Genomic DNA, 22,180 nt, shown 5'->3' on the forward strand with positions numbered 1-22,180 from the left:
TTTGGATGCAAACAAGGCAACGTAAATCTGTAGTGCGTGTAGTATAAACATTTGAAAAAGACAGATATGTAAAAGCTGCATATGTGTCGGAGATAATTATTTTATACTATCTTTCATGATCCTTTCTGATCCTTGCACTCTCTATAGACACAAAAAAATTGCTTTGAACGGTCAATGATGATGAATCAATGAACTTCCCCATTGCTCATTTATTCCTAAGCTATTGGACCATTAACCCTTTTTGTCACTGGCATATGCATAGTTTGTAACACAGAGGAATCCAGTTGGACAAAGATGCATGAGAGAGAAACGAAGTTGATGTTTTCAAAGCGCATGGCAATTTGTGCAATTGGATTGGTATAGAAAAGTAACCCTAAAGTTTATTCATATGAAACAGGGAACTTGTGAGAAAAATAGCCCTTTAATATTTAGAAACAATTCCAAACATTAACATTCACACTGACACTACACCAATAGTATGACTTTCCAACAAAAAAAAAATAGCCATTGAAAAAAATAAACAGACCATGACAATGAACTACATTTTTATAGCCCCTTTGCCCATCTCAACACCATTGCCATGATCTTCGTGTTCAACGAATCTGGACCAGAATGGGTGTGCTCTCCAAACCTGACCCATTTCTTCAATTGGAATGCCTTTGGTTTCAGGCAAAAAGAAGAAAATGAAGAATGTCATCACCACCACAAAGAAGGCAAAGAAGATGAACAAGCCAAACTTCATGTGGCAAAGCATTGTCAAGAAGACTTGTGCAATCACAAAAGTGAAGAACATGTTCACCGACACGTTTATACTTTGAGCTGCTGAACGAATCTCCAATGGAAAGATCTCACTGGGCACCAACCAACCTAGGGGACCCCATGACCAGGCAAATGCTGCTACATAAATACAAATGAAGAGAACCACAACAACTGCATACCACTTTGGCAATTCACCAGGGTTCCCGTCAATTCCAAACTTGGCTCCAATAGCAGCTGCAACTACGGCCTACACACACCAACATATACAAAATTAACATTTTTTTAAGCAAAAAGCTACCTTACTTTAATACAAACACTAAAGTCAACAATTTTCATTAGATAACCCATGCAATTAATTAGTACATTGAAGATTAAGTAAAAGGGTACCTGGCAAATGATCATTTGAACACCACCTTCAAGGAAAAGGGCTCTCCTACCCCACTTATCAACACCATAAATTGAGACACAAGTTGCAACAACGTTAACAACACCCGTGATCACGGCTGACATTAGAGCGGCATCGCTCTTAAACCCAATGGAGTTGAACAGCACAGGCGCGTAAAACATGATGACATTGATTCCAGTAAGTTGCTGAAAAAATGGAATCAACACTGCCATAGTGAGGTGGGGTCTGTACTTTCTTTGCAACAAGTTCCTCCATGGGTGCTCCACTTGGCTTGAAGATTCACTAGCTTCAACTAAATCATTGAACTCTTCATCCACATCACTCACGCCGCGGATTCTCTGAAGCTGAGCCCTGGCTTTCTCTCGATCACCCCTTTCAATCATGGAATTGGGAGTGTCGGGAAGGACTAATGACCCAATTGTGATTATAAGGGCAGGGACCATAGCACCACCCAAACTCAACCTCCATCCCCAACCACCTTTGATTTTGGCAAAGAAGTAGTTCAACACATTGGCCACAAGGATTCCAATAGTGATTGACAATTGGAAGCCAATGTTCAATGCTCCTCTGTACTTGTATGGAGCCATCTCAGAGAGGTAGAGCGGCACAGACTAGTAAAATAAAATAAACTTTTATCAGTAAAATCTAAAATAAAATAACAAAGTGTGGGACCACGGTTCTTCTAACTAGTAACGTTTATTCGTTGGAAAAGTAACTTGGAAAACAAAACCTGGCAAGGCAACGGAAAACTGGAGTGAGATTTTTATTTCGTAAATTCAATATTTTTTAAATTCAACGCCGTGGAAAATAATGTAAAGGAACGTGGGAACAAGAAGAGAGGATGACACAGGTGAAGAAAAAGGGGGGCAATAATTAAGCCACTATTAGTAAAATAGTGGAACTAATCTCCATTTGTGTCATTCTAATCCAGCTATCACTATCAACAACACATGCTAAGGATACAACGAGTGAAGATTCTTTGTTTATCAACCAAAACAAGTCCAATCTGGTAAGTTTCAAAAGGGATTAGTAAAAACAAAAGGCAGAGTCACAAATAGCCGAAATAATTCGTAGTTTCATACGTAGAGTAGAAAAATAGCCCCAAAACAGAGTAAAGTAGGGAAATGAATAGTTGCGGAATTAGCCGACGACTTTTCGAGTCAATAAAAAACTACAATCACATCCAATTAATGCCTGAAAATTGAGAAACCTTACATTAACTACGTGTCAGCAACTTTCTTTCTACAAAAGTTCACTCTTTCAGTCAGAGTAAATAAGACGTATACATACATGCCTACATACGGAGTTCCATTTTTTATAATAATTGCCCCTTTCTCCAGTGGTAACTCAACATGAAGAAATGCATCAAAATAAATACTATCAGATCTGGGAAAAGTGTTTCAGTTCAGAATCAGGTAAAACAGTGCACAACGGACAAATTAAACGACAAGACGTCGTATTACTCAATTATTCAGGAAAGAAATGAACAAAACGACGGCAACGAAGGAACAGTATCTGGGACATGATCAGAATGGTTCCGTGTCTTAAAATTTGAAAAAAAAAAGCAGAGATATTGACTTGTTCTTTAACCAGAGAGAGAATATCGGACACATACCCATCCCCGTGTTAAAAAAACTCAGCCAAACCAAAACTAAAGAAAAATAAAATAATTTTCATAAAACAAAAGAGGAAAAAAAAGACTTTTGTTGGGTGAATAATGGAAGTTTTTAATCAGAAGGGTTGGAATTGACAGTGACTCGTTTACTTATAAAGGGAAGAAGAGCGAGAGATTGAGAATACCTGATTGGCGAAACCGATACCGAACCCGAGCAAGATCCGACCCACGATGAGCATCCACACACCTTGAGCGAAACCGTTTATGAGAGCACCGACAAGGAAAAGCAGGCCTCCGAAAAGCATGGAGAGTTTCCGGCCGAACCGCCGCGTGACGGTGGAGGCAACCAGCGACGACAGCAGCGCCGCCAGGTACAGCGACGAGGTGAACATGGTGAGTGTCTGGCTGTCGTATTGACAGTACTCGTTCTTCGTGTTGTCCGAGTTCTTCTTCCGGTACACCGACGGGAAAAACTTGAGCAGAAACGGATCCATGGACGTGACCCCACCTGATCACAGTCCCACACATTAAAACAAACAACGTTACACACTGACACGCAGGCATAGATTATAAGCCACAACAAACGGGTAACACAATAAGTGCAGACATGTGAATTATTCGTACCTGAAATTCCGATATCGTAACCGAAGATTAAACCACCCATGGCTGCAACTATGCATGTTACTGTGACGAAAGGAGTGAGGCTCCCAGGGTACGCCTTGCCCCCTCCGACGCTTATTCCTCCCACCGCAGGCATTTTTTCGTATCTCTTTCTGAACAAGACAGAAAGAAAAAGAAGAGAAGATGAAGAAAGAGAGGCAGTAGAAACAATATGAAGCTTTTGATTTGAGACTGGGAAGTGTTTATATAGCAACATTTCCTTACTTTTAATCATCGGATGAGCTGTCAATGATGATGATATAATTAACATATCTTTATCTATAAAATAAATATTTTATTAAAATTTTATTCTACAAAATGTAAGTTTTAAGAATCTGTTAAGGTAACTGGCCATGGGAATTAATAATACTTATTGTTTCACTTATACCTTCTATTTTTTTTTTGCACTAATTACAGATATTTCCTACCATTTTTATAATTCATTGTTGAATATATTTGACAGTGATGGTATTCATGTTATTAAACGGAACTAAATTAGTTATAACCTAATTATGTTTCAGTGAATCAAAAATTTATATTCCATTTTCTTATATTTCATAACAGGAGTATTCTCTAAAAATAATTAAATCATGGAATGCAAAAGGCAAGATATTAATATTTGCTTTGCTATCAAATTTGTTTTTACATAAATTATTAATTATTAACAGACATTTTTAAATAAAACACGCAAAGTAAATGTATTATAATACAAAATATATAGTTATGAGAAACTTTCTATCTTTTCGACTTAAGAGCCTGCCCTAGTCTTACCAAAAAAAAATAAAAATAGAGCCTTATTCTATTTAAATCTTCCACATAAATTATATTGTGTTGATTTCAAAATGATAAGATTATAATTCAGTATTATCCATATTCCTGGTTTAGTATAGATAATAAATAAAAAGATGGAACATATCTTTTTCGTTTGTTACGCATGAATGGGAGCATATTTAATATTTCTTGGAGGTAGAGATATAAAAACCTCGCGAAATGTAAACTATTCTCATGAATCAAATAGATGTTTTTTTGATTTTGGAAATGAATTTAATTCAAATACATTGAATAGATATATTTTTTAAAATTTTAATCCAACCAGGAATGTTATATATAACAAGGTTTTATTTTTTACTTTTTGAATAATTTTCTTTTAAAATTTACTATATCTAAGACGATTTTCACTATAAAACAATTAAAGATTTCTAAATGGATTTGCGTAAATGTTATGGAAGTTTTGAATATTTTACGATATTTATACATAAAGATGATTTTGAAATTTTAATTTAAAAACTTTATGTATGAAGAAGTAGCTTGTTGAGAAGAGCATTTTTGAATTATGTTGGATTGACTAACAAATATTGAAAAGGAAAGACAGCATTGGATGAGCCACAAGAGTTGAAACCGAAGGAGCGAACGGATTAAGATGGCAAAATAATAAAAACCCTTTTATTGTGAAAATATTAAATTCCTTTTAAAAAAATCTCTTTCCCCAAATTGCGATCCCAAATGAAGTTTTGAATTTTGTAAGTTACAGAGTTAGTGGATTTCACACGGAAGATAATACTCAGAATTTTGGAAGGGCCTGAGTTGATGAATGCGTGTAATAAATGAATTGTTTTTATTAGAGGGATGTGGGATTAATTTCATTTTATCTGTGTTTAAATTTGTACATATATAGAGTAAATTTACTAAAATATATATATACATTTTTTTCATTTTTATCTCACGAAATAAATACATATATAAATTATTGAAATATTAATTATAAAAGAATGTTGCACATAATAAAAAAATAAAAATAAAACTTTCCTAAAAATATATTGGTTTATGGATAATGTTGGATTAATGGAAGGGCAGTTGGTGTTGGTGGGAACAGTGAGCGTTTATAGTAAAAGTGAGGATTAGGATGCGTGACTTCGTTGCCTTTACAGCAATGTTAGATGAATGAATCTTCTTCCCACACTGCAAACATGAGAAGAATGTGGGAATATTAATACATATATTATGTAACTTCTTGTTAAAATAAAAAATATTAAAATTTTCAGAAAGATTTTTAATTCAATTATATAAACGATTAGATCTAAAGAGAGAGAGAAGATATACTGGAATGAGATAATTTAGGTCCAAATAATAAAAAATTAAAATTTGGGATAAATTACGAAAGGAATTAAAATATGACATAAATTAGGTTTAAAGTGAAAAAAAAATAGAATATGAATAAATGAAGTCCAAGAAGATAAATAAATTGAACTGTAAGATAAATTAGAAGAAAAAAAAACAGAATACAAACCCAAATAACTACACTGCTAATTGATATAAGCAAACTTAACAATGGTACGTGCGTTTACGTGAAATGAATGTAATGCTTTTTATGGTTTTTATTTTCCAATATCGTATGAAATTTTCCTTTTATGGTTTTCATTCCATAATAGTTTTCAAACTACATTTTCAAGTTCAAAATTGATTACAAAATTAAACCTTTTCACTAATGTGAAACCATATGATTTCTTTCATTCCTTTTGTAAGACCAACAAACGAAATCAAAATTATTAAGAGATTAGGTAATTTAGTTAGCTAACGTTAAACTTATAATATAATATATGTATTTTCTCAAAATTATTCCTAATATCAATTAAACAGATTATCCATTTTCTTCTTCTTCTTCTTCTTATTATTAAAATTTAATCAATTGTTTTAATATCCCTCGTCATCAATGTATTTTTTATTTTTTTTTGCAAGCAAGTGAATAGTAAAAATAAGATTTAACAGATATAATTGATATCGTGGAGTGCAGATAGCATTTTGGCTGCTTTAGCATAAGTAAAAAAGAAACAAGAATCTGTATTGGGAAAAGAAATTGTCTTCGGAAGCATCTAAAAAATAAGATGTGTACAAAACAAAAGTAGATTCAAAAGAAAAAGAAACCAATCCCAACAAAGGGAAAGAGAGAAATGAAATGGATAATTTCCTTTGCCTACACATACTTGTTTTTTTGCTACATAATTATTCTTTTGCATTCTCTTATTTTCTTCTTTCTAATTGTATCCCTTTTCAAGACAACCTTCTCTTTAAGCTTTCTTCACTTTGTAGCTTCCCTTCTATTTCCTATCACATTCTCTCTCTTTTTCATCCTTTCTTGCTTGCTTCTTCTTGCTCAACTCACATCACAGTATACAAAATGGAAAGTTTTTTCAGTTCTAGAGTGAGCTTAATTAGAATAATGTTTCCTCGTAATACCCAATTCTTACCGCGTGATTAGTAAAAGGTAAGTGAAAATATGTGTGAATGCATTTTCAAAATAGCCTCTAAATAACATTATCCATTCAAACACGGAAGGCTCAAAGATAGTATGTAAGCGTTTGTAGCCATTTTTTAGGCTTTAAGTCTCCTTTGGAGTGCATGGGTCCACTTCCATAGTCCCAAAGTCACCCCTTTCACACGTGTTATTCAATATTTTAATATTCATTGAAAATCATATATATACCATATTTTTTAAAAAATAAAATTTAAATCATTGTTTTATTATATTGTAAATAAAATTAATTAGCCTTTGGTGGTTAAGAAAAAATTAATCACTGTAATTAATTGGATGGTAGAGAGAGACAGAACCGCGTCTTCTGATAAGGTCAATGCAATTAAAGTGAAGCATTGAGATATTTGTGAGTGCGATAAGCTCGAAAACGGTCAACGGCCCATAAGATCCTACGAGGCCACACAGAGTAAAATAAAATAAAAATGTGACAACGAAAATATGAGGAAATAATTTGAATAAGTGTATCAATGCAAAATGTCAAAGTTCAGCATTCATATGGTTCAAACAATTACTCGTAATGAAATAATAATACAGATACTGTGGACGCGGATAGGTCATAGAACATGGACCTATAGCTGGAAATTCATTTAGAATGATCTTAAATTAAATTGGATATATAGATGAAAATATTATAAATATGTAATCATTTGGTTTCTAAATTAATAAAAAAAAATCATTTCTTTTATATTTTATTTTAAAATTTATATAATTATGTATACTCGTTATTCAACAAAAATGAAAATAAAACAAACAAAATATTTATTAAACATAAACATTTTGTCATAAAAAATGGATATAATCACGTCCCCTTTCTTACCATCCTAATACTATCAATCATTTTCTTTTAATGAATTTATCAATTGTATTATTTTATAATTTTTTTCTTTTTAAATATAAAAATCATCAGTGTATGTGCATACAAGTTTTCTTAGGTACACAACTGAGAGTTGAATTTTATTTAACAAACTTAGTTATTGAATATTTATCAATTGTTATAGAATTTGTTGATTTAGAATTAAAAATTTCGGCTCAGAAGAAGCACGGTCTTTTTATGATTAAGTAATAATAATGATTCTTTTGTCTTAATGTATGAATAAGGTTTGCATGATATGGATTTTGCCACTTGCTACTATGTGTTTTTATTTTATTTTATTTACGATACATTATACTTTATTTTTAAAGTAAATTCACACTGACGACACAGTAGATTGTGACATACTCACAAACTGACACGTTACACAAGGACGCACACATTTTATTCATAATAATATTGAATGTTTTCATATTATTTTTTCATATTAAATAGGTTCAATTCTTATTAAATATTTCTTTTTAAAAAATATTAATTTATTATTAAAAATAGTTTTAAATTTAACTCAATCTTATAAAATCTATTTATATATATATATAAATATATGATGTCATTATTTTTAATCATATAAATTCTCTCAAAATTATTAATAAAATATAATATTATTTATTTATGAAAATATCTATTCAATATATATATATATGGATATGTTACCTAATTCTTTTACATTTCATAGCATATGAAACAAAATTCTATGATTAAAAATTATATCTATTTCTTCTATATGTCTAGACATATAGAAGGATACTTTGATATTTTCATTTTTCCCTTCTTAATTTATTTTATTTAATTCTCTACATATGTTGTTATTTATGTTTTGAAAAATATACGATATGAGTTGATAATTGACATCTGTATATGATTTTTTAGAGTATTTTAGATGTAATTGTTAGACATTTTCTATATTTTTTTAATTTTAGTTAAGTTTGAACTAATTTGTTCTTTAAATTTAAATTTATTTATCTATATATTATATTTGATATTTTCCGTTTCATTTTGGTTATGAAAATATTGGTTGAAGGATTAAATTTAGGAGAAACTTAGAAGTTTGCATCAGTATACAAAGAAAAAAAATGAAATTTATTATTATCTAAAATTGAACGGCTTAAAACTATTTTTAGAAAACAAAAAATATATTATATTTTCTGAGTGCTTAAGTGATCTATTGCTAAAAAGAATAAGAGAAAACTTAAAAAGAAAATAATTAAATTTATATGAGCGTTTAAGGTTTTTTTTTTTTAATTTTCTTACGTCTTTATTCGTTGTTATGTTCCTTCTTATTCAATTATTGATTATTGTGCATTTCATATGTTTAATGGGAAAGTTATTGGATTAATTATATTATTTTATAATTTCAATTACAATTAGAAAGTTGTTTTAAATTACGAACATGAGAGTGAGTAATTGTTTTAATAGAATAGTATTAGATGAATATTAGTTATTGTCAAAACATTTTTTTAAAAATTAAATATCATACTTAACTTAATTTCATTTACTAAATATTGCATCACAGGTGTGTAACTGAATTTTATTTACTGAATATTGCACATAAGTATGTAACTGAATTTCATTTATTGAATATTGTAACATAAGTGTGTAACTGAATTTCATTTACTGAATATTGCATCATAAGTGTGTAACTTGACATAACTTCATTTTAACATATTGAAGTCATCATTTCATCTTGTATATCACGAAATTTGCATGTCAAATTTACAAGAAAAGTCAGGGATAAATTAACATTTCCATAAAATCCGGCAATTTTTAAAGTGTATGTAGTCAATTGACTCAAACATATTTGAAAAGTCACAAGTTTCTTTCATTGCTAGTAGTCATTTGGTGTATTCATTGGTAGGTCTCCTTTGGTACTTATCTCCAAACATTAGATGTCTTATACAAATTGTTGTAAACATCCCACTCTAATACTTTCACAAATTCAAATATATTCATCAATACCATCCGCAAATGAGTCATAAGCTAATATATGCAAATGTTGAGTGTCATTTTAGTTACTCTCTTAACAACTTTCAAATTATTTTTTTATCATTTAAATCTTTCATGAAAATCCTATATGTGAATGACATAACACTCTTCGCTCAATCATTTTTCCTTTAATTGATTGATTGTTTCTAACGTGCATTAGCTTTTGAATTGCATGGTCAAGTTTTCTCCATCGAGATTTTAATTGACTCGTTATTTTCTTTGTGAATACACCATGCTTGTCATCCTTGTCCTCTCCCAATATTGGATTAATGGTTGGTCAACTCGATAATTGAGTCCTTTGATGATCAAATAAGTAGTATGTCCTCTAATGTTGAGAATACTACACAAGATTTCTTTTGAGATAGATTTTCATTACTTCCATTAAGTTAGATACTAACAAGTTTGATTGGTGATTCAACTTTCTTGAGTAAGTTCGTAATGTTGTAACTCATACTTTTTAGGCAAAAGCACATAATTTACAAGAATGAGAAGAATATTTTTATTGCAAAAACACGTCATTTGTGAGGCAGAAGCACGACTTTGAAAAAAAATGTGAAGAAGTTGTGTTATGCATGCACAATTTTTGTGCGAAGAAAGATTGTGAAGAAGTCAACTAATGCACGACTTCAGTTGTATAATTTATATTGAAGTCCTACATGTAGAGCACGACTTCAACTTTGCTAAAAATAATTGAAAAAAAGCTTTTGTTTTTTTTAAGAAAAAAATCAAATGGTCATAACATTTAATAGAGAGCATAGATTGATACACATTAAAAACGAAAGTTGTTTGAAATGATATAAGGAATCCAATGACCAATATATGAAAAGGAATGAGTATATCAAAATTTCAAAAAATAAACTAATTACTAATAATTTTTTATGTTTTTAGTATTTTTGAAACATTTTTGTATATTTTTAGACTTTTAGTTTATGTTATATTTTTAGGGTTTATGTTTACATTTTATGTTTTATTGTTTAAGATTTAGTTTATGTAAATTTTTTACCTTTGAGTTTAGGGTTAGGATTTAGCTGTGATGTTTTCGATTAGAATTAATATTTATAATATACATTTTAGGGTTTTAAATTATTTTTTCAATTAAAAAATAATTAAATCTTTTTTAAAATTATAATTTTTTTCAAATTAATAATTCAATTAATTATTTTAATTTCTTGAAAAACAAAAAATAAACAAAAAAAATTCAAAAAAAATTAACAAGCTTGAAATCTTCTATGAATATGAGACTTCTTCACAATTTCCCTCCATATAAATCGCGTTACATACACGATTTACCTATTTTCATAATAAATAAAAAAAATCTACCCATTTTCGTAATTTTTTTTATCAACAACTCTAACTATAAAAATACTTAAATGACTTTTTTTCCAGTAAATATGCAGATTTTTTACAGGATTTTTAATAATAGATTTTTTTTGGTTCTCTAGGGAAGCCATGGAGTGTTCATTTAACCCATGGTTCTCAATTTTGTTCTCATCTTCCAAAAGTTTTATATTTTTATTCTGTTTGTTGTTGTATATATAATTGCTATCTTTTGAATAATAAGTTATAAATTAAGTGACCTTTTAAGTGATTAAGTATAACCCTTAAACTATTTGTTTTCAATTATTTTATTTTAAAAGAAAAAAATAACAATATGATGCAAATAATATTATTTTTCTTCATTTAAAATTTGCATTTGTTTTCATTCCGCATTCCCTATTTGTCGTAGACTAAATTCTAGAAAAAATCTATATTTATCACCATTCATACTCCGAGTTTTATATTTGAATAAGGAAAAATATGAAAAAAAAAACATTTGCATAACTATGATCACTTAAAAAATAATAATAATAACTGGAGGGTGATGGTCCTCGACCTGATCATGTAATAAGTAAATAAGTTTCCGAACTATAATACAAGACAAGATGTTACATCAACGTACGCTATGAGATTCGAATTAATTAGTTTTAATGACTCAATCAAGACATAATCAGAAAGAATAAGATAAATTTTGTCAATATATATCAGAGAAGATACCAACAAGAAGGATCATCTCTTACATACACTTATAGGTGCACTCACTCTTGGATACATTAAGTGTTCCAAGACTTAAAATCGTCTAGTCCTTTTATTTGAAACAATAAAAAAAATAAAAAAAATTGGATAAAAAATAAAAGAAAAATTATTGAGAAAAAAATATCAGAAATAAAACAAAAAAAAAAACACGTGTTAATTTGACTTTTTTTTTATCAAGAACAAAAGTAAAAATAAGTGTTATTAACAACCTGAGGCAAAATTCAGAAATTTTTAAGATACTAAAAAACAATTTAACCCTTATAATTATAATAAGTTATATTAAAATTTAGAATTATATATATATATATATATATATATATATATATATATATATATAACCCGAACTATCTACCACAGAGTATTGTTCTAATGTGCAAATAGATTTGGTGAGTTAGCATAACATTAACATTATGTTCAACGCGAGGTAGTCATCTTCATAATGTTTACGTACACGACAAAAGGAGCAACAAGGAGAATACGAAATGTTACTTTTCTTTTTATATTAGACTTCATTGATAGCGTCGTATATATATCATTATACTTCTTCTTCCTTTCAGCAAGCGGTGTTTTCACGTTGTTGTTGTTGCGGACAAATAATATTTAATTTTTTAGGCAGAACGATTACAACTACAGCATCTCAAACATACCTAAGAAATCCTACCGTTACTCACTAATTTATTTAAAAGTCATGTGCCGATATATCAAAGTATTCCAACTTCATTATGCATGTAGCTTGTCTTTTCACAAGTCGTTCAACTTTTTATTGGTTTCCCTAGTCATCATTTCTTAAAAAGGAAAGAATATATATATATATATATATATATATATATATATATACACTCTTTTCATTGAATCACATCATATAAAATAAACTTTTTAAGTGGATTATTTAATTAAAAAACATAAGTTATTTAAGAATTATGATATTTTAACACCTAATAAATATTTACACTCATCTTAAATCACTATTTTCCTTTACATTTCAAAAACAAAAAAATTGTTTTTTCTTAATATCATATTATCTCTAAAAGTGTATTGTTAAGTGTTTGATGGAGTTATCAAAAAATCATTTCACATCATTTACTATAAAGATATCATTAAATAAAAATCAATTTTATAGATAAAAATAATTAATTATTATATTAATTAAATTATATATTATTATTATATTAATTAAATGATATATTATTTTAGAGATTAAAAAAATTATTAATATCTAAAGTAACTTATATTATTAATAAAATTTATAAATTAATTTCTATTAAATTTAATAATGAATTCAAGGTCGTGAAAGAGGCAGCATAGTCGCACAGAAGCGACAATGGGTTGGTAGAGATCGGTGACAACTGCTAGATTAACGAAGACATGTCTTCACAAAATTGGCAGAGAGTAAGCCATACTTGAAAAAGATGAAGTAAATTACATGCGAGAAAGAATATTAAAAAAGAAACAACGAATTTTAACGACGATTGAACTATAGCTAACATTTTTTCTTCACTTTTAATGATAATTAAATTAGAACCATTATTGTTTCTACTACTTACAACAATGGTTCATCATAATCGTTGTTGTTTTCTAATTTCTCAATTATTTTATGACAATTTTTCTCATACTATCATCATTTAATTTTCGATAAGAGTCCTTATTAACGTAAACTTTTTTTACATAAATGTTATTTTCAGAACAATAATGCATGTAATATCATAATTTAAATATGAAAGTCTATATGAAAAAGTTATATGTCATTCTAAAGTGTTATATATGGCTACCATAAGGTGAATCCAAGTGGGTTTCTTTGCATTTGCACTTGCACTTCTCTTCCCACTCAACATGTTATATCCAGAATAAGCACTAAAATAATAAGATTTAATGTTAAAACACACACATAACATTATGTAATGTAATGTATGAGTAATAAATTTGTGAATGTAATATAATCATAATCATAATGGTTTGATAAATCTCTAATTTATACTAGGTAACATCATGCAAAATTTTAGATTTGTCTGACAAGTGTAAGTATGAGAACTAAAACCTCAAAATACCTGAAAAATACTTAAATAATACTTAAAAAAAAAAATTATAGTAAACGGTGGATTTTTGGAATTTTGGTGGACTCCAATCCCCTTTGGAATTGGTCACATGATTCGTTACCTCGTTTTGAACAACTTTCATTTTTTACACGTCTCCATCCGATTTCTCTATCAAAAGTTATGGTCGTTTGAAGTTTCTTCATGCTAATTTTTACCAACTCCAAATCTATCACTCTTCTCTTTAATGTGAGGACTCCTCCATCAATTGTCCACTAAATGAAGTTCTCACAAACCCTAAAATACTAAATAACCTTCTATAGTGGTTTAGGATTTAGATGTTGTCGGCGTGCGGAGGTGCTGCCAGCGTGAAGGGTTGGCGACGAATGCACTTGTTTGCACGCACACGAAGGAGAGATTCGACGACCACCAATGATGTCGAACATCACAAAAGGGAGGAGAGAAGAAGACGCTGGCGGCATGGGGGTTGGGGAGCTTGAATGGTTGGTCGTGGGTACAGCGACGCGATCGCGAGCCCACTGTTGAGTCTGAAAGCGCTGGTGCGACAAAGCTGGTGGTGAAGAGGGGAAGAAGAAAGGAGAGAGAGGCGAGGCAAAGAAGAATGAAGGAGTGAAGAAGAACGAAGGCACAAACGAAGAAGTGGGAGCACAGGATTTAAAAATCAACAAATTAACGACGATTTAGATTGGAATCGTCGTTAAAAACCCCATAGACACGCTTATAACGACGATTCAGGATGAAACCGTATTAATAAAAAATATCAAATATAAACGGGGATTTTCACTCTTAGTCTAAGAGAGCAACCAGTACCCACATTTTTTAGACAGCTATAAGAGGTTATTGGATATTCAATCAACAATAATATAAGTTGACGAACGACTATTCCTTTTCTATTAGTTGAAAGGTCTGAAAGAGAACGTTGTTTTAGGGGGGATGATGCTAGTTGGTATCGGATTCAGAAGAATAATATATCGTTCAAAGCAAAGGCACCCCACAAACACTCTTATAACGACGGTTCGGATTGGAATCATTGTTGAAAAGGCTAAATAATTACAAGTTTGTCACCACTCTTTTTTTAATGATGGTTTTAAAAAAACTGTCTTTATATTGGATTGTCGTATTGATATTTTGTACTAGTGATATGAGTTTTGATTTTGTCCCCATATTTACTTGTATTACTTTTTCTTTTTTCTTTAATAATACTTCTTTTACGTGGTAACAAATTATTATTTGTTACTTAAAGTGTCAGTATAGCTAAGATGTCAAATTTCGTAATGATATCTAATATTAAAACTTTTATAAAAAAAAATGGTACTACATAGTCATAAATCTCTACATATATGCCACAACTGCATTGTTACAATTAATTACATAAGATTAACTAAAATATACAGTCAACCCAACAATGTATGTGACAAATGCTTTTGTATATATAGTAAAACATTATTCCAGTTCCAAGTCCTTAGGAGGGAATTCAGGGACCATGCATTATCCGAGAATTAAGGTGATGTACCATTTTGAAATTAACAGCTCATATTTACGTTACAACAGTAGAACATGGGCATTGACACCACAATAACTATATAGCCATTTTTCTCAAATTATTATATTGCATTCAATTTGTTCAACATACTATTGAGAATCATGTCATATATCGTACAAGGTTAAGTGTAGGGTCCATACTGACAAGAATAAAATTGCATTGGACCACCCTCTGATTCTTTTAGACCAGATGAATCAATTGCTTTCTGAATTTTCTTTGCACTTCCAAAATTAGACCAAGACTACTCTTCTGCCATCCTTATACTTGTCATAACTTTTAAAGCGACAATCCACCACATTTGACTGCATAATTTACTCAAAAAAATATTCAAATCTCAAGTCAATTAGAGATAACATTAGATACAGTACAGAAGAATCATTTTTATTATAGTTTTGTAATATTATATTACGTTAAATCTATGATAATTTTTTAAAGTCTTTCTTATATGAACTGAGATTATCTGGTTTTTATAAGGTTTTGAATGAAATAAACTTCCTTTCTAAGATAATTCTACTTTAATATAGATAAAAAGGCCAACATTTTCAATTCTTCAATACCCAATCAAAGCTGTTTTCTACTAATTAAGTTTACATGCCTTTCTTCTGTGTTCATACTTGGGTCACCCAATTTGCACAGCTTCTGTTGACTTCAAAACTTGCAAGTGGAGATGGCCCATCATAATATGGAAAATAGATATAGACAAAGGAGTACATGGTTTTGTGACCAATTACGTATGATTTCCACTACAATTTATAAATATATCATTTATATGGTTTCCTATCTTTTTAATTAGGACTTGATTCTCGCAACTAGTACAATAATTAAGGATACTTATATAAAAAAAATCACTGGCTATTTTTAAACTTTTTGACAGCTAACTTCCAATAGACATTTAAAAAAATATGTATTAACTTATAAGCTGTATAAAATTATGAACACAGCTCTAGAAAATGATGATAAAATAAATATGCAACTAGTTAGACCTACGATGAAATATAAAGAGAAAAGTAGACACAATTTTTTAAAAGATATTTTTAATCACTACATTTAAATTAAAATCAACTAATACAACTAATACATCAAATTCAAGATAACTCATTTAAACCATGATTGAATTAATACACCAATTCGAATTCCAGAAGCAGTATGACGACATTATTTTCACATCCAGATCATGTAATTATTGAAAAACCAAAACTAGTTTACCTTATCGGTTTATATTACTACAAACCAAACCAAATGTTTCAACTCCACAAAGATCAAAAGATCATAGAAAACACTGATACAATCCTATATAGAAACCCCACATGCAAGATTTAACAAATATTATATATTTTAATTTAAGGTGAATTTGTTAATTATATATGACAATTGGGTACATATGTTTGTTTGTTGTGTAAACATTGTAGTAAATGAAAAACGATCACACCATTTTTTTTTCTAAAACTAATTTATGCATGCAGATTAAAAAAAAACAGTTGTGTGAAATTGATTGAAATAAATAGATTTTATTGAAGTCCAATTATTTTTAATATTCTAATGTATTCTTTTAATAAAAAGGCTATATATATTAATTTCTTATTATTCACAAAATAAATTAATATTGTGTGTGTGTGAGAAAATAATAATAATAATAATTAACAGTATGCATATAGATATCTGTACATGATAAGCCAGCATAAAAAGTTTTAAAGTGCTTCAAAATTAATACTGTTTTTCAATCCATTTTGTCAACGTGACAATGAAAATTAAAAGCAGCACTATTTTTGTGTTTTAACGAAAGAAAAAAAAACGAAGAAAAAAAAGCAATTTAATTATGAAAGATGAATGCTTATTAATAAGTTTTTTTTATTAAAGATTTTATATATAGAAGTCCTTAACAAATGATTTATTTGTATACATATATTTTTTTAATATTTAATACATAAATACATCGATTCACTACAATCAGACAATAAAAATCAATTTTAGAAACTAAAAATAATTAAATTAGAGACTATTTTAAATAATCTAAATAATTGATAGTTAAAACTTTGGTAACTAATTAGATATTAATTTATAAATCATTTAAACTAATTTAGAAACTAAAAGTTTTTTTAGTTTATAAAATAGTATCTAATTTAGTCATTATAGCAACTAATTATTTTTTATTTCTAAAATTGGTTTCTATTTCATGATTTTCTTGTAGTGGTTTAAAAAATTATTTGTTTGTATATATATATTTTTTTTATAGTTAATATATAAATGCATGTTTTTTTTTCTAATAATGAAGTTAATTTATTTGAGAGTAAAAATTATTTAAATAATATGAAGGGACTTCATTACAATATATGATATAATATATGATATATGTTTAATGAATGAATTAAATGGGTATATATGTAAAGGTATGGATGATATGAACTGTGAAAATATATTTATATAGTTTTAATATATGTATATGTATCTTTAAAACATTAGTTTTCCATTTTAAATGTATTTATGTTTTGTTTTCAAAATGTGATAATAATGTGTTATATAATAGCAATTGATATTTTTCGAAGAAAATCTGAGCAGACATAGGTCTAGAACAATATGTATATATTTATAATTTTTTATAAAAAATTCATTTTGAAGAGACTTTAACAATTATATATAATCTTGTAATGATAGTAGTAGCATAAGGATGTGATTTTTTATATTTAATACCTATTACAAAGTGGACTTTAAGTATAACTCAACCTCATAATAAAACTAGTTTAATGAGGTGAGGTTTGCATCCACTTATATATTATAAAAGAGTCTAATCTCTAGTCGATGTGGGATCTCCAACACACCCAACAAATACTCGTTAGGATAGACTCGAAATGACTCTGATACCATATTACGAAGTGAACTTTAAGCCTAACTCAATCTCATAAAACTGGCTCGATGAGGTAATGTTTGCACTCACTTATATATTATGAAAGACTTTAATCTCTAGTCGATGTGAGATCTCCAACCATACGAAAGAATTTATATATGAATAAGATAAATTTTTGAATAACTTGTTGATACAAAAGTTTCAATTAGTGCATTAACTTTTTAAGAAGTAATACAAATATTTAGTAAAAAATGAATGTCCATTGGGCCCAGGAACAGTGGAGTTTTGAAAATGGAAATAAAAGCATGCTTCCCAAAATGGTTGGAGGAAAGACGAGACGAAGTTTCCTTTGTCCCCACTCACACACTTTGCTATTTCATGCAAAATCACAAAAGAAGGAACCACAGAATAAAGCTTAACTAACACGTCATCACGCTCTTGCACACACCCTCTCCCATTTATTTATTTATCTGTTTTTCTCATTATTTTTAACAATACTTATATTTTTAGCTATTAATCCTTACTATAATCAACACATTTTTCCACAAGAGTAAAACTTAATACTATGTTTTATGATATACTTGTCAATGTTTCATTGATGAAACACAATGTGTAACAGCAAAATAAGATATGTAATTTGTATACCTAAAAACCGTTCTATGCCACATACATCATACATGACAATTTAGAATTGAGAAAAAAAAAAGTTGTAAGAGAAAAGATAAATTCTAAAGATTGAAATTCTTTCTCAACTACCACACATTTATAAAAGTCACTTCAATTAGATACTATCAATTATTTACCAAATATAGCTCACTTAGAGGATATTGAATTAATTATTTACAAAAGTAGTATAGTTCATTTAGAGGCTAGAATTTAATGTCTCAGAAGCTAAATTCTAGCCTTCGTATTTTTTCTTCGCGTGGAAAAAATTAGTCAAGATTTAGATACGAAAATCTAAATTCTAAGTTAGTTTTTTTTTCTGTCCTTCTCAAGCTCTGCTACAATGTTCACATTAGGTACAAAACTTTTGCAATTTATTTACATTAGATGATAGTAGAGACTGAAAAGGTTGAAAAAGAAAGAAAATATGAAAAAGGTAATAGAAAATAAAATTGTTTGAATTAAAAAAATGAAGTAGCTTCTTTTCTTCTTGAAAAGGCAAGAGGTAAAGTTAAAACATACAGAACACTTGTTTCTCTAAAAGAACCCTCTAATATTGATAGTTAAAATAAAAGTTTACCTTGAGTAATATTTTGTTGAAAAATCAATTCAAATTTCTAAATATTAAGGAAACTCGGTGAAAAAGTCAAGAAATATATTGTAAGAGAAACGAACGAGGATAAATAAAAAAAATGGGATAATTATAACTCACTAAGTCTCCGTGTGAAAATAGTGTATATACTTTATATTTAAAGGGAATGTATGAACAGAGTTAATATCCTCTAAGATAGAGTCATCACTCTAAAATAAAGAAAGAAAAAGGTGTTTTTCTAATGCCATAATATTTTTTTTTCTGACTCTATCCCTATTTAGCATCACGTTTAGGAATTAGCTTTTGTAGGTTTAAGACAAATGATAGAAATTAAACTTATTTAGCATCTTTTTACTAATTAGTTTGTATAGATTAAAGAAAGAAAAAAGACAAACTAAACTTAAGCATAATGTAAGGAAGACAGAAGAATCTAAACGAATGTTTTTATAATTTTTATTCTTCTAATTAAGTAGCATAATATGTTTACTTAAGGTGTACAATATACTTATTTAAGTGATTTATATCTTTTACTAGAATTTGAATATTTATTTAACTATATATTTATAATTTAATTTAATATCATATTTTATCACGCTAATAATATATATTTTTTTAATTATTGACAATATGGTAATTGTATTGGACAAGGGTTCGTCATCTCGGTCCAAGTATTTAGGAGAGGTCAGCTTGGTCTTTGGGTCTGATCCTGCCGGCAACTCGAACGTGGAGGAATCGCTTCGTAGCACTCTCTGCCCTGTCCACGCGACTGCGTCTCCTGCAGAATCACCCTCAGAACCTTCTCTTGGATCTCCAAATGTGACCTGCAAAATACACAGACGGCGCCTCTAGCGGCCGTTTGCACTCCGACGATCAAGTTAGTTCAACAGAACCACCAGAAACTGGAAACTTAGTAAAAATGTGTATCTGAGAAAAACTTGCACTCTGTTTTTCTTCTCCTCCTCCCTCACTCTCCCTCTGGTTCCTCCTTTTATCTCTCTTTCCCTGTTTCTGGGCATAACAGTTATGCTTTTCTGGCATGTGTCAGAACCCTGTCGTGCTTTTCAGAGACAGCGTACCTTCAGAATCAGCAATGGGGAGCGTGAGAGTCTGCGCATGCCTGTGCTTGGCTGCGCCTGTCTGTACCTTTAGCGGTACGGAGTGCTCTTTTATCTGGACCGCGCCCCTCTCAGATGGTGACATGTGGAGGCCTGCAACTCACATCTAACCACACACGCGTCACTTACTGGAAGGGCTCTAGCGCCTCTCTTTGTCTGCCTAAGTTACGCCCTTGCGGAGTAACTTAGGATGCTTCTCTTATCTGGGTAAATTGCATACTCTTAGCAGAGCGTCGGGTGTGGCTGGTCTAGGCGCACTCACCAAACGTCACTCTCTGCGTAGGCGACTTACCCTTCGGGATGACACGCACGTAATGGGTTGAGGGAATCACCAATCACCGACTGGCTTACTAGTTCCCTCAGGCCACTCTCGTGCATGATTCCTTGAGGGGTGCTCATGCGAGGTCCATGCGTAACGCTCTCGCTGGGAACCTTAGTTCCAGTTTAACTGCGTGTAACACGAGACCCCGATGACAATACACCCGATGACTGATCAGTGTTTATTCGCTACTCGCGCTCTGCCCTCAGGCGCGAGTCTGGGAACTGGTCTGCTGGTGGTCACTTGGCTACTGACCACCGATCACCATTCTGGGTGATCTATCCCCCGACCCCTCTGCCGTCTGATCTGTCGTTCGTAACTTGGCTACTGACCACCGATCACCTCTCTTGGCGATCGTCCCCCTACCTCTCTGCCACCTGGTCCATGTGTCACCCTGCGAGTGGTCCACGTGGTTCTCTGATGCTGATGTCATCGACTACCGATGACCGATCGGATCAGGGTCCAAGGGGTGAGACATGAGTTTAGTCCAGATGTTGGTTAACCTCGAAAAGGTAATTAAGATAAAAGATAACGAGATATTTTATCTATTGTGATATTATTCTGGAGATGAATAAAAGAGGAGCATCCAAGAATAATGGTGCACATGATATTTTCCTACTGTTAGCACTTGAAGATAAGTGGTGCCCGTTAGTAGGTAGTTTTCTATTATTATTTTATGCACTTTCAGTAGATATTATATTACCGTGAGTGAGTGAAAGTTGTTAGAGGAATAATGATAAAAAGGGCTTGAGACCCCAGTAAAGGGAGGTTGATCGTTGGAGTGTGATCAACAGGTAAAGTCTCTCTGTCTCAACGGAGCGTTGTTCCAGTGCGCTAAGAGAAAACAGACTAAAAAAAGGAGTTTGGTCATCCAGTCAACCCGAGCTCAACCAACGAGAACAATAATATTATTTAAAAAATTATCATCTTATCTTATGGTGTAGAACATATGAATTCAATAATATCTCACATTATTTCATACATATTTTCTTAAAAATATTTTTATCTAATCATATTTATATATGGACACACTTATAAATTACAAAACACTTCAATTTCACCATAGAAAAATTATTTCAGTAAAATATTTTCGCTTAAACACAAATAAACTCAAAGAATAAAATTTGTTTCCACATTAATTTTGTTTAAGTGGCTAAGTTATTGCTTAAATGAAAACCAACATCACGTGGATGAACATTTTGTCACTTAAAAGCAAAATTCATCGAAGAACATAAATTTATCTTTCTTTTAGTAAAAAATTGTAGAAAAAAAAACACGAAGAATCAATAATATAATTTTTTTAATAATTCAATCATCATATTTTACATGTTTTATAAACTCTTTACAACCTAGAAATACAATTAATGCTACAACTCAT

General features: G+C 30.1%; 1 protein-coding gene across 1 annotated transcript; it reads right to left on the reverse strand.

Annotated features, from left to right (window-relative positions):
* Nucleotides 1–402: 402 nt before the first annotated feature.
* Nucleotides 403–3,667, reverse strand: LOC137811966 (sugar carrier protein C). Its single transcript, XM_068613829.2, has 4 exons — nucleotides 3,405–3,667; nucleotides 2,966–3,288; nucleotides 1,147–1,776; nucleotides 403–1,006 (listed from the first exon to the last, which is right to left on the reverse strand). Exons 1-4 carry the CDS (start codon nucleotides 3,655–3,657, stop codon nucleotides 539–541), a joined length of 1,674 nt encoding a protein of 557 aa, XP_068469930.1. The 5' UTR covers nucleotides 3,658–3,667; the 3' UTR covers nucleotides 403–538.
* Nucleotides 3,668–22,180: the final 18,513 nt, after the last annotated feature.

Source organism: Phaseolus vulgaris, chromosome 2 (genome assembly GCF_051622355.1).
Source record: "Phaseolus vulgaris cultivar YP4 chromosome 2, ASM5162235v1, whole genome shotgun sequence".
Taxonomy (NCBI): Eukaryota; Viridiplantae; Streptophyta; class Magnoliopsida; order Fabales; family Fabaceae; genus Phaseolus; species Phaseolus vulgaris.